At 44.4% G+C, this 14,450-nt stretch overlaps 1 protein-coding gene across 17 annotated transcripts in view; it reads left to right on the top strand.

The window, feature by feature from the left end:
- Positions 1-11,660: 11,660 nt before the first annotated feature.
- The window catches only part of NRXN1 (neurexin 1), a 625,130-nt gene continuing 622,340 nt past the window's right edge, over positions 11,661-14,450 (top strand). For all 17 annotated transcript variants that reach the window (XM_065739655.1, XM_065739653.1, XM_065739648.1 and 14 more), the window contains exon 1: positions 11,661-12,399. In XM_065739655.1, coding sequence (XP_065595727.1) covers positions 11,661-12,399 — 739 coding nt within the window. The remainder of the gene's footprint in view (positions 12,400-14,450) is intronic.

Genomic DNA, 14,450 nt, shown 5'->3' with positions numbered 1-14,450 from the left:
ATGTTTTGGTACTTACAGGTTGCACTAAAAGAACTATGGGCCTAGAGCTACAGAGTTTGAATGCTACTAAGAAAATGATAATTGCAAATGTTCAGCATTGATTGCCTGGGAAGGGAGAACAAAAACATCACTAGCATTGCAAAAGAAAAGAATATATCATACTGCCTGTTTCAAGACTTAAAGCATTTGTGAGTAAGTTCACCACTAAACAGAAGGAAGTAATATTACAAAATCTTATGCTACTTTTTTCTTCCAGCAGTACAATAAGAAAACCATTCACAGATAGCAGTGGAAGGTTTATACTCTCTAGGACCTGTCATGCTCCAACCTGAAAGCAGCACAGGATGAACCCCAAAAATACCCTGCTGTGTCAGAGAGCATGTCTGTCAACAGAGTGCAGAAGACACTGTCAGCAGTACAGACAGTTCTCCCAGTACGTTCAACATGCTTTCACAATAATCTCACAATAATTCTGACTCTGGCATGGTCATAATAGAAGTAAAAGAAAAGTTTCTGTTTTGACCAGAGTTTGCTTATATCTCCACCCTATAGCCTGAATACTTAACAGAAAAATCTTTGTTCCTTAGAGCTCGTGTCAACTCATAAAATGCCCAGGTATTTGTGATTTATCCTATGTCTCATTACTTCTTTTTTATCTTTTTTTTTTTTTTACCCAGGATGATCTATCATCTGTCAATTTTGATTTATTTCCTTGTACCTAGTTTCTATTTGCCTTTTAATTAATTTTTTTTTTTGTTCCTTGCTTCTCATCTCTCCTTTTTCTTGTTCTTGAAACACCTGAACTACTTGAAGAAATGACAATACTGGTTTTACAAGACAGAGTGTAAGGACTAAACAAAAAGAAACTCCATGAAGCTTTTAAACTTCTAGTAAATATTACTGGAATTTCTTTAAAAGGAAAGTCTTGAATCCCTTAGTGAAAGATTTTGAGCAAGGCATCCTAACAATAAAGCTGCCCTGAAGTGGAAAAATACTACCCATCTGGCACATAGGTTCCTCATCAAGATCATCTAGTCCAACCATCCTCCTATCACTATCCCTACTCAACTACTAAATCAAATCCCTTAGCACCTCATCTAAACACTCTAGTATTCTCTCAGTGAATCTACTGAGCAGAAGTATTATTTATGGTTTAACCACTGGTGATCTCCACCTATCTGCAGCTTCACATGACAAATATTCCTCTGCTTTGACACCTTAGAAGTTCTCACCAACATTAACAATCACAGCAATTTTTGAATCAGAGCATATCTTTTGATTACTAGGAAATTATACCCTCATGAAAAGTAATATATTTTTAGTGTACTTGGTACACTTTTAGTCGAGCTAAGTGTCTGTAGAATACTTGAATTATAGCAAGTATATTCATTTTTCGTAAGTGTAGAGTGACACATTATAAAACAAATTATAATAATCAGAAATTTTCTTGACGCTATCAAAGGGCTTGATTCAAAATGGGATAAGTTCTCCCTAGTACCCTCAGCCTGCATTAGCAGATAACGGGAGCTGAGGGCACTCAGCACCTTTCAGGCAACTTCCCACATCAGATCCAATCCTGCAGCTGTGCAAGACGTAATTTCTTTGATTGCTTCTACTAATTTGCATACTACATCTATGATTTGGGCACACTGATAATTTACACTACAATATCCCACTGCTCTGGCAGCCTTTTAGACTTGCCATACGTTGTTTTTCAATTTGTAAGGTCTTTAGAAAATAGTTTCTTGTTTCCTCATAGACACACTCTACAGAGATTGTTCAGAAGCTCTCTTAACAGACAAGAGTCCTGAATGCAGTGATATATATATATGTATATATGTATATATAGGCAGCTGGAAATGGATGGTGAAGGTGATGACTGCTGCTTATGAATGGATTTCATGAAAATGTATACAAGTGAATTACAAGCAGCAATCATAAACTTCATATAAATTACATCAACTACTCGTGAGTAGAAATCTAGTGAGATTTAAAAAGGAATTATGGGAAGTTATGTGAGTAATGTTTACAGAAGTCTGTTATATACAAAGAATTTTGCAAGAATATTAAGTAAAATACTTCAGAGTTTAAAATAATCTCTTTGGGACTGCAACAAAAAATTAATCCCAGATCTGTTTGCTGTGAGATTTTTTACCCATTATTTTCAAGCATGTGATTTCACAGACAGTTATGGATGAAATGAGCTTCACAGTATTTTGTGAGCATCATCCACTCAATGACAACATGCAACACACTGTTGTTCTCTAGAATTCTTTTTTTTTTTCTTTTTTCCTGGAGTGTTGCCTTTACTTTGTTGCTTATAAACTGCTATGACATGAAAGAAAACCACACATCTGAGCTAAAGAAGATTCAGCTATTCAAAATTAATTCACTTCTTTATATTTTGTAACTAAAGCCATTCATTGGCACCTTCCTCCTGAGGAGGGGGAATGGAGTGGAATCTGTCAATCTCTTCCCCTGCTAATAACAGGGCTCATAAGAACAGCACAAAGCTGTGCCAGTGGAGGTTTAAACTGAATGTTACAAAAAAATTCTTTACTGTGAGGATGACCAAATACTGGAACAGGTTTTCTACAGAGGTGGCATCTGTACAATGCTCTCAGTAAGATGCTTTAACTTTTGGTTGTCCCTGAAATGGTCAGGCAGACAGATTTGATCATTTTAGGTACCTTCCGACAGAACTTTTGTACTGTATTGTACTGTATTCTACATTATTCTATGTTATAATATGCACATGGTGTTTACATTTATTATTTCTAAATTCCAACTTGGCATATATGACCTTGATATGTAGCTGCTGCAATACATAAATATTTTATATATGTTATTTCATGGCACAGGGGATCCTTTAAAAATTTGTAAAAATATTAATGTACAAGTTTTTCTTTTTCTCTCTTGATTTTTGAAGTGTGCTTCTTAGGACAACTTCATAGCAACCCTACCAAGTTATAGAAAGAAACTTCTATAACAACCATCTTATTAACAGAGTTAATATCAAACCAACCATGCTTTGAAAGACTGTGGATTTACCACTGTTCTCTGTTCTACCATGCTTTGCTCAGTTGATTCATATGGGTTGTCAAATCCAGAGGTATAAACTGAGAAGGACATTTTGTACCACCTTGACTTTATTCATGGAGCTTCAGTGAGAAAACCATTGCTACTTGTGCCGAATCATAATCTATTCTAGAATCAATTGAAGATTCATCAACAAGACTAGATGAAAAATGAGTTTTCGTACAGTTCAGAAGACCTAATATGGGGTCTTTCATTACAGATTACCCCTGGCAATGTGTACTGCTGTGCCCATTAGTCCCTTATGTATGGAGCTAGTTAGAACAGGCATGTACAAAAGTGTGAGGTATATTCAGAACTGAGTTTTAGAAACATCAAATTATATGTTTTTGTCACTATAGATTTTTCATAAAAACACTTACAGGAAAACTCAAGTCCTGGTATCTCTTAATGCTTTACACTACATTTTTCTCTATGATAATTATGTTGTAGTAATAAAATCATATTCATCGTCATGGAGACTTCCTTTCATTTTCACAGAACAACAACAACAAAAAAACAAAAAATCCCAAAAACAATCCACAGGTAGGATATACAAATCTTGGAAGGTAATAAAACTTCCAACTCAATATCTCGTGTTTTATTGACATAGATACCATCAATATTTACGTTTTGAACTATTAATCTGGTCCATTTTTCTTACTACTTAAAACATTCTCTGCAAAGAAGCTACCAAGCCAACAACAGTGGCATCTAAGTTTATCCTGAGGATCAAATGGATGTTTTCAGCAAGATATTACTCACTATTGGTCAGTTAACTTGAATGTATGTCATGTTGAGTTCTCAGTATTACAGTAAATGCAGGGAAGCAGTGATGTTCAAGGAAAAATATGTAAATCTTGAAATAGTTTGTGGTCAGCTGATGTTGAACATACCAAGTCCACACATACCATCAAATATGCCTACACATTTTCTAATGATGTTTGCTTTCTTTGAGTAAAATTATTTTTAGAGACTAAAATCTACATACAACTATGTGAGTCTCAAGTCTTCATGTCTGGAACATTGCAACACAAATTATATCTTCTGCGATAGCAGAAACATCATTAAATGCCAGTATGGAGTATAAGGTCAAGAAATATTTAAATCCTTAAAAAAATGCTCCTTTACTTTATTACTTCTCCATGCAGAACTGGTTTAAAGCAAGACTGAACATCCTAATACTCCAAAATCAGTCATAAATCAGCTCTAAAAAATAAGTTATCTAGAGAAACAATCACATTTGATTCATGTGGAGTGAGTTGCCTTGCAGTTCTGTTTTCTGAGTTCAAATATATGTCTGAGTCAAATATCCCAGTGCTGGTTTTGATTATGTGCTGCAGCTCACCTTGTTAACTGTGTAGTTCTGCCTCCCTTTTAGTTCAGTATCGTCACGTAATTCAAGTACAGGTATCTTTTACTTTCTTCTTGCTTTAGTTTTACCTCTACTTTCTTCACCCACATCTGCGACTGAAAAGTAATATGGCAATTAGTATGCAGAAATTACACATATCTTCCCTCACACTTCTTTAAAGCTCACTGGCTGTATAGATAATACTTAGCTACATCTCTGTGTTTTCTTGTCTGTTCTTCACTCTGGACCTTTATGTTCAAAAGGTACCTCTGAATCATTATAAAAAACCCAACTTGCTGAATATCTTCAATGAAAACTTGTATCCCAACCTGAAGTGGTCAGCTTTCTACTGAACCTGATGATTTGGTTTGAAATAGAATAATAAATGATAGCTCCAAATAAAGGATAAATAGAATAATAAATAATAAATGATTGATGGAAAAGATGTCAAACACGTGGAGTGCTTATAACCATGGTAGAGCTTTGAGGTACTCCAAAAAGTCTAACTGCCCTATCACTGAACATTCCCCTAAACAACTTCAGCAAAGGATTTCTTGCTTTAAACTCTTAAGAATCATTGTTGCAGTCTCAACCAGAAATAACTTTCTCCTTCTTCCTGTCTCTCAGGCCTTACCAAACAAGCAGTGTTATCGAGAAGAATTTTTTGTTCAATTTTATTTTTGTTTGTTTGTATTTGTTGTTTCTCAGCAGAATGATTCATAATTCTTATGCACCTCCTTGAAAGGGTGATTACTTTTTGATTCTCTCTGACAGTCATGTCAGCTGCACGTATGTGTCCAAGAGACAGCTCCAGCATTCATCTGAGCTAGCTAACAAACCCCTTACTTAAAATTACAACCATTGGACAATTTCATACCTGTGTCTTTCAATGACTCAAAGACACTTTTTCTTCCTGACAGTGTACATCCCCCACCAGATCTTGAACTTGCAGGTTGTATAATGTACTATGTACCCTGTAACAGAAAATACAATGGGGTTGTTTCCAAGAATATCTTTACTGCTGTAATCTCTTTACTCTTCAAAACTTATGAATATTTTTAGTATAGCACCAAGAATTAATTTATGCAGTAGAAGTTCAGGTTTCTGTAAGACCATGTGCTTCTTTACAAGGTATTCCATACATAAGAAAGCCTGAGATATATATAAGGAGAGATGGTTCAGAAATAATGTTTCTTCTTTTTCATTTTTATTTCTGTGCTGCTTTAAAATGAATCAACTATGATACCACACGCTGCAAGAATTGCTGAGAATGACAAAAGTAACAGTTTCTTCTAGAAGTCAAAAATGGAATTAAAGAAATTTTATTGACCCAACATCTCCCTGTATCTTTCCGACTAACTAATTGTCTAATTGCTTTATTTCTTTGTAGGCTCGTCCCAGCCATCCTCTAACTGTGGCAAGATTCTTGCTACAGATATAGAGACTTGTGAATATCCTGTGGCCCCAGCTGGCACAGTTGAGCTTTCCTTCAGTTGGAAGGTGGAAGAATCCTCCACTTGTGCCAGTACTTCCACACATACCAGTGTCTGGGATTGGACTGTGATTCTCCCCATCTAAGAGAATGATAGAATCATATCATAGAACTGCAGAGTCATAGAATCATAACATGGCTTGAATTGGAAGGGACCCTAAAGTCCCCCCAGCCCCAACCCCTGCTGTGGCCAGGGCTGCCTCCATCCAAATCAGGCAGCCCACGGTTCATCCAGCCTGGCCTTGAACACCTCCAGGGATGGGGCAAAGAACATTAAAAGTGTTACCATGTTTTCACCACATGCATAGTAAAAATTAGGCCACAGTTAAGAAATAGGATTTTTTTACATAAAAATTATATCATGAGCACTAATTTCCATCAGGTTGCAATTTTGCTCCTTTAAAAAAGTGTATCCCTTTCTGTTACTGTTGAAGGCTACAATTTATATGCTTTTCATAGCAGGAGAGAGATTTGCTCCTTGTTCTGCTCGCACAGGTCAAGCTACTAGAATTGTCAGGAGAAATTCTCACTCTTTATTTGAAAATAACTGGATATGGGTATCATCTGGCTGAATAAAAAGGAAGTTTGATGATGCCACACGTACTGAAGATATGTAGCGTGTCTAGCAAGCTTTTATTCCTGTTGCTTGGTTATTTGACCAAACTTATCATCTGTGAGGATGCCTGATTCATTAAAAAAAGATCATAAGGCTAATTCCTCTGCGACTGAGCTGGGAGAATGAGGATTTTTTACAGGTATCTCTGGAGTTTCAGTTCGAAACTAAATGGCTATGTGTTATTTTCAGCTTGGAAAACAGAAAGTATGGCTGCACTCACCATTATCTAAAAGGACGCTGAGGGGGCTCTTGCGATTATTTGGGTGTAACAGCATCACTCTGGAGTCTGAAGGGCTGCAAGAACCGTGGATGAGCTACCGGCAGCTCCCAGCAGGCATCCTTCTCCTGGCCCCAGAACACAAAGCCTACAGGCCACCATCTGGACACAACTGGGTGTGTTTGATATGACAAGACAAGGACACAACTGGGTGTGCTTGGTAGGACAAGACGCCTTCCAGGCGACTAAACCCAACTCAAGAAGCCCTAAATTTCTTCAACAGTTTGTGAGCACTGGGGGCAACAGCGTACAATCAAACAGGTTTAACGCTACGCCAGAGAGCCCAGACTTCCTAAGAGAGTCCCCCTGCGGCTCACAAGGTATCCTTCGGACAGAAGCCCACACGCGCGTTTTCCCACAGGCATGACAGAAAGCTTCGGCTCTAGAACCATCCAACCGAGCGGAGCACCCCACGCAAAGCAGCGGTGTGGCGGGGAGGGAGCCGGCAGAGCACACGGAAAGGGCGCCAAGCCGACGCCCCGTCCCACCCCCGCCCTCGGCGGCGCCCCCTCTCCGGGCCGTGCCCGCTGCACTGCGGAGCCTCCGGGCGCGGCGGGCCCGGGGCGGGGCGGGCCGGGGTCTGCAGCGAGCGCGGCACCGCCCCCGGCGGGAAGACGGGCGCGGCGGCGTCACGCGGCGGCGCCGCCCCCCGCTCCCGGCGGCCGCCCCCGCCCGCCGCCGCCGCCGCGCACCCGCAGCAGCGCCCGCTCCGTCGGCGAGCGGCAGAGGCAGCTCCGGCCGCGCCTGCCCCGGCCCGCGGCACCCCGCGCAGGTAAGGCGTGTCCGCGGTGCGGGCAGAGCGGCGGCCGGGAGGACGAGCCCCGCTGTGCCGCGGAGGAGGAGGAAGAAGAGGAGGAGGAGGCGCGAGAGGCTGGTGGGTTCGCATGCGGCGTTGAGGGGAGGTAGATGGCGGGGAGCAGAGATGGAGGAGCGGAGGGAGAAGTTAAAGGTTGGATGCGGCTCTTTCTCCCGGTGCCATCAGCGGGTGGGGGGTGGGATCTGTGCGAGCAGAGGGATGAATCAATGTGCTGCATGTTTTCCCTGGCGGGAGCTGCTCGGGTGCAACGCGAAGCGATGGGGATGGGTATCGCGATGGGATTGCTGTGCGCTGGGATGGGCGAGGGGCTTGTGCAGGAAGTGCATGGGCAATTTGGGACATTTCCTATTGTGAGGCAGAAGAAAGAGAGCAGGCGGCTGCCTCGGTGTGCTCGGAACCGCGCGGGTTCCTGCTGATGGTGTGCATTTTTGAAGGGGGAGAAATTCTATCACGGGCGTATTAAAATAAATACGTCTGCAGGCTGGAAAGGTAGCAAAATCGATCATTGCGGCCGCCTAGGAAAGAATTTGGTTCTAGAAATTACGTGGAAACGGAGGGAAAAGATTGATGATGCCGCTAAGTCTGCTTTTGAACCGGAGCGCTTCTCCCTTTGGCTGCAGCAAGGTTGTTTTCCAGCTCCCATCCTTTCAATTTGCGAACTCTCCGGGCTTCCCCGCACTGGAGACAATGCCAAGCTCCGTGCACAATGAGGATCGTGCCGGGGCGGTGCGTGCCGCGACCTGCCGTTCGCCCGGGATTTATTGACCTCGGGGTGCCTCGAGCTCCATCTCTCCCGTTTGGAAAGGCACCTGAGACCAAATAATCATTTTTAAAGGAAAAAAGAAATATACGTATGGTTACGGAGAGGCGGGGGTAGGATATTGATGCGCTGCTGAGGCTCTGAAGGCGCTGCTCCGTTAGTGCTGCTTTGTGTATATTTCTCACTGCATGCATGTGCGCACACATACAGTGCCGGGGCTGGGGGACGGCTGGCAGTTGAGACCCCGATTGAGCAGTATATACATGACCAAATCGTCCTCTTTTGGAAATGACAGTGTCCCTCTGCTTTGGAGATGACGAGACCGTGTTGTGTACTGACTGCGTGTATGATATCGGCAGTAATAAATACACAGTTGTAGCTTTATTATTATTACTATTTATTTCCTTAGCTCTTCCTTCTGTCCTCTTCAATCTTTCTATCGTTCTTCGCCCGCACTCCCCTCTTAATTTTCTTTTATTATTACTGTTGTTCTTCATTTCTTTCTCCCTTTTCCCTTCTCGCTGCCGCTCCGCGGGCGGGATCCCCACTCGGCGGCTCTCCGCGGACACCTGTAGGGATCGCTCTGCACGCTCGGCGGCGCGCGCGCACCCGCACACACATAGATACACACGCGCTCCTGTGCACGCGGGCGCGCTCCCTCCTCCCTCGCGGCACCCGCCTGCTCGTGCTTCCCCTGCACACCCGCGCATTCCCTCCCCGCTCATCCCTCGCCCTTGTGCCACGCACCGACGTGCCCACCTGCGGTCTCCCGCTCCGGCCCTCACCCCCACGGCACGCGCGCGCGGCCCCCCGACCCTTTTCCCTCTTCGCACCCTCTCCCTCCCTCCCTCCTACAGCCGCCATCCCCTCCCGCCCTCGGGTAATCCCCCGGGCTCCCACTCGCGTGCAGCCCCCCCCCCCCCCCCCCCCCGTCGTTGCGGGGAGCCCCGGGCGCAAGCGGCGGCCGCGGAGCCGCCTCGCCGCCGCCCCGTCGGGCCGCGCAGGGCGGAGCTGTTCGTGGTGCTGAAGCAGTGCCTGCCCGCCGCCCGCAGCACGCCCGACAGCGCCGAGATGCCCCAGAGGCTCCCGTCTGCAGCAGGGGTAGCCTACTTCCATCGACGAGCTCTCCTGGGCACCCCGTTTTTCGGGGGGGTTGGGGGGACTGCTGGAAAACTGCTGGCATCGGCTCCAGGTGGGGAGAATCATGGGGCTCGCCGATGCCCTGCAGTGCCCTGTGCTAATTGGGCATGGCTGGCCTCTGCCCAACGGGTTTGGGAGTTCTTCCAACCTCTGGGGGTTCTTCTTGCTTCCCTTTCACTACTCTTGCCTGCCTAGCATGTGACGAATAATAAAAATAAACGTGTTGACGTTTAGGGAATGAAATTAAATATAAAGCAGGAGTGGGAGGTGACTTAGCGGCTTTGGAACGTGTCAGGTGCAGGCAGCTGAGGTGTATGCAGGTTTTACCCCAGCAGGCACACCCCTGCCCCCTCCAGCAGCAGACACTTACCCACATGCAGCACCCGACGAGGGGCTTGGCAGCTCTGGCCATGCTGTTCTGCCTGAGTGCTGCTGGCTGACGGGAGGGAGGTGTCGGAGATCCTCTCCTCCATCAGGAGATCTCTGCTCGCACACTCCTCCTGGAAAACATGGTGCGGCTTGGGGGAAGAAAAGCGAGGGGAGCTTCTCTGCCGAAATGCTTTGAATGCAGACACATCTTCAGAGGAAGAGAGTGAACTATGGCTTATGTATTATTTTTAAATTATGAAGTGTCCTTTTAAATAAGGCTGGCTGAGTAAACATACATAAAATACTGCAACCCGTTTCAGAAAACTAACACCTGGGATTAGCTGATCTGCATTGTGAATAATGTCAGCTTCAGAGCCGGCTTGAATTGGATTTTCCCTGGCAGAACAGGGAATATCAGCAGCAAAAGGAACCAGGTGGCAGAGAAAAATGCAGTTTGAAATTTTCAAAAAGGCTTCTAAAAAACCACTGCAATTCTTCCTCACCCCATGAAAATAAACCAGTAGGTGTGCCACGTACAGCAGAGCCTGCCAGTTCCTGCTGGGAGCTCTGTCCCTTTCATACGTTTTTGAGCAGTGTTAGAAAGAACTAGAACCAGGCTTGGTACCATCATTTGCATTAATAGGACCCCGTAGCTTCACAGGTGCTGATATTTCCATAAATAAATTAAAATAAGCTAAATAGAAGGATAAGCAACGTCATTTCAGGGCACTTCTTGACATCAATCTTATAATAATAAGATATGCTTCTAAAATGTTTGCAAGTTTTGGAATGGTAAGTAGTTTACGTATAGATTAAGCCATAAAAAAGTGATCTGGTGTAAGCATATACATTGGATTTAAGTTTAGCACTGCACGTTATGATGATTTCTCAGTAATTCCAGAATTACAGCAGCACTTCATTTTGCTAACACTGAACAGCGGCTCAAATGAAAAATTAATCACAAGCATACGCTATTGATCAACTTTATGATTTCACTTGCTGTTATTAGTTGTCGTTTCTTATTATTCTGTTTCGATTCCTTGCAGATTAGAAACAAAACCAATAGAGGAGTTCACCCCCTGGATCTTAGCCTTGGCCTTTTACAAGCAAGCAGAAGAGGAGCTGTCAGGCTGTGCATGTCAAGTAGCCGCTCGGCTGTTTGACAGCTTCTGGGTTTCAACCCCATTGGGATTGAGGCAGCTCAGGAAACCATGAGCGATGAGTCCTGTCGCCTGCTGACGCTGCTCCAGCACTATGGCAGGCATTCCGTGATCTGACAAGAGGATACATCTTGGAGAGGCAGCACTGGGATCCATAATTGTCTTCCTGGGAAACTACAGCTGGTGGATAGGATGTAAAAAGAGGTGCATACGCACTGGGATATTGCTACAGTCTTGCCGAGCTTCTGGATCCGCTTGGAGGAGAGGATTTTGCCACTAGTCTTGTTTTTATATCTCCTGCTTTGGTAATGTTGGCTTTGGGGAAAATTTCTGCTGACTCACCCACACCCAGACACCTTTCTCAAAACCTGCCTGACCAGTGAAGAACCCCACCGACACCTACTCCCTTCTGGCCCCCTCAGTGTCCCCATCCATCCCGTGGGGCCCCCGCAGCCCCCCCGTCCTGTGGCGGGGGTGAGCACACCTGAAGCTCCGAGCGTGGCCGGTGTCCAGCAAGATTTTACCCTGTCTGCCCTTGGGGCCCCAGCGCCGCCCCCCGCCGGCACTGCCGCCCCACTCGCTCGCCCCAGGCCGCGCAGGATGGGGGCGGCGCTGGTGCGGCGCGGGGGCTGCCTGCTGCTCTGGCTGGCCTTGCTGCTGGGCTGCTGGGCTGAGCTGGGCAGTGGGCTGGAGTTCCCAGGGGCCGAGGGGCAGTGGACCCGCTTCCCCAAGTGGAATGCTTGCTGTGAGAGTGAGATGAGCTTCAACATGAAGACGCGCAGCTCCAGCGGGCTGGTGCTCTACTTTGATGACGAGGGCTTCTGTGACTTCCTGGAGCTCATCCTCACTCAGGGTGGGCGACTACAGCTCAGTTTCTCCATCTTCTGTGCCGAGCCTGCCACCTTGCTCTCTGACATGGCGGTCAATGACAACCTTTGGCATGCTGTCGTCATCCGCCGTCACTTCAAGAACACCACTCTGATCATTGACCGAGCTGAGGCGAAGTGGGTGGAGGTGAAGTCCAAGCGGCGAGACATGACTGTGTTCAGTGGCCTCTTCTTGGGGGGGCTCCCACCAGAGCTGCGGTCGGCAACACTAAAGCTGACGCTCTCCTCTGTCAAGGACCGGGAGCCCTTCAAGGGCTGGATAACAGACGTTCGGGTCAACTACACACAGACGTCGCCAGTGGAGAGCCAGGAGGTGCGGCTGGATGATGAGCAGAGCCGCCTGTGTGCTAGGGAGGATGTTTGCCTCAACGGAGGTGTCTGCTCGGTGCTCAATGACCAGGCCGTCTGCGACTGCTCCCAGACAGGCTTTCGGGGGAAGGACTGCAGTGAAGGTAAGGCACCATCTTAGCTTGCCCCCCCGCCCCCTTCGTGTAGTTGAGGGGACGGGTAGGAGGTCAGGCCTGCATGGAGTTTCATCTGTATGAGTGGGTCTCGCTCCCCTCCCCGCTGCCTTCCTGCTGCCTCCTCTCTTCCTGCCTTCCTCCCCCCACGTGTTTCTGTGGCAGACCATGGTGCCATCACTCCTCTGTTCTCTGCAGGGGTGGGCAGGGGGAGGAGGATGTCATCTGGGTATCTTCTGATGGCAGGGTGACATGTGGGGTTGTCTTGGGATGAAGAAAGGACAGAACCTCGGTGCCAGGTGCTTCCCAGCTGGGAAGGGGTGGCCAGTGTCATACTTGGCCAGAGTTGAGGGAAAGGGTGGGCAAGCTTGCAATGAGCATCTGGTGGCAATTAATTTTGGGAACAGGGAAAGCAACACAAAAGAAAATATTGCTGGATGAAGTGCAGAGATGACCTGGGTTCGTTTTTGTAGGGTAGCAGAGACCCAGAGTCCGTTTTGTATTGATACCTACCTCTATTATGCTGTTGGAATAAAATCAGTGATTTATTTGGGAATTCCTTAAATTGTTGCTGAGGAGGAGGAGGATTAGACAGAGGATTATGGTTTTACACATATGTGAACGGTATTGCTTTGTGATGTATTTAGCTTTTTACAATGCTAGTCTTAAAGAAAAAATACGAAAGGACAAGGGGGAAGTATACAATCCATGACCACAACATTCCTCAGGAAGATAGAGCTTAGGAAAACAGCAGTTTCCAGAGTCCCATCTGCAAATAAATCACCGAGTAAAATATGGTTCGTATTCAGTGCCCATTGTTTTTGGCGAATGGAAGGATTGCAAACATTTAGTGCAGATACATGTAGGATTCATATTATTTTGCTAGTAAGCATACCAATGCTTGAAGCTATGCAAGCATAGAGAGTACCTATGTTACAAAGTAACTTACAGGTATATGAATGAAATGAGACCAAATGTATCAAGGGAGAATGTAACGTTCATGTTAGGATTTGAGAACAAAGACCTGAATGTAAAATGTAGAAGGTAAAGGTAAATAAGATACCATGTAGGGCAAATGAAGATCTTCACTGAGTGGCTGCATGACATTTATAGCTGAATAATTTTGTCATTTCTATCAGATTTCACTCATTTTAAAAAGGAAAACTTCATTTGTGACTGTGCTTTATTATGTAACACCTTCTGTCCTTAGTGTCAGTACCCAAAACACTACAGTCATTCTGCATCTTGTTTGCTTATCAATTGTTTATCTCTCATCTGCCATTTGTTAATAAAACCAGACCTTATAAACATTTTAAAATAAGTTTTAGTAAGTAAAGAGCAAAAGATAGTTTAACAGTTAAAACATTTGTTTTTTCAATAACATACAGTCCCAGAAACAGTAAAATGAAGTAGCTTCTATTTTAGTCTAATTCATGTCAATAAATTTAGTATTTGAGGGGGAATTTTTAATACGTGGTACTGTTAATATATAGGTGTATGTAAAATAGTGAGTTGACTTAGCATCTCTGAGTTATTATAAACTGGAAAACAAACAAACTGGGAAGCAAATTCAGAGTTGTAGCAGTTTGATTAAAGCAACAATTATCATTTGTATATTGTTAAAAACGTATATACATTAAAATTGTTTATTTAAAGTGATTTTGAACATATAATATTTATATGAAAAATTCATATAATAACATGTTAAATGAGCCAGAGAAAAACATTTAAAATACCAGAATTAATGAGATCATGAGCTATTTTTAAATAATATTTTTATATTTAGAGTGATTCTTAATGAAATAGAATTTTTATATATAAGCCATATATAGTTTAAGATGATGACACTAAAAATAATTTTAGAATCCACCAAATTAAATACTGGCTTCAGTCAAATTATAGTGTTTTTAGAACTGACATCAGTGGGATCAAGATCCCCCTCACGTGTCTTATAAAATAGAAAGTAGAAGCCTTATAAAATAGTAGCAAGACATACAATTTTTGCTTAGGCTCATCCAGAAGTATTCAGGTTCTCATTTCAT

Source organism: Cyrtonyx montezumae, unplaced genomic scaffold (assembly GCF_038088225.1).
Source record: "Cyrtonyx montezumae isolate F1298 unplaced genomic scaffold, pur_monq_1.0 scaffold_24, whole genome shotgun sequence".
NCBI classification, from domain to species: Eukaryota; Metazoa; Chordata; class Aves; order Galliformes; family Odontophoridae; genus Cyrtonyx; species Cyrtonyx montezumae.
This window is presented reverse-complemented; position numbering and strand designations above follow the sequence as displayed.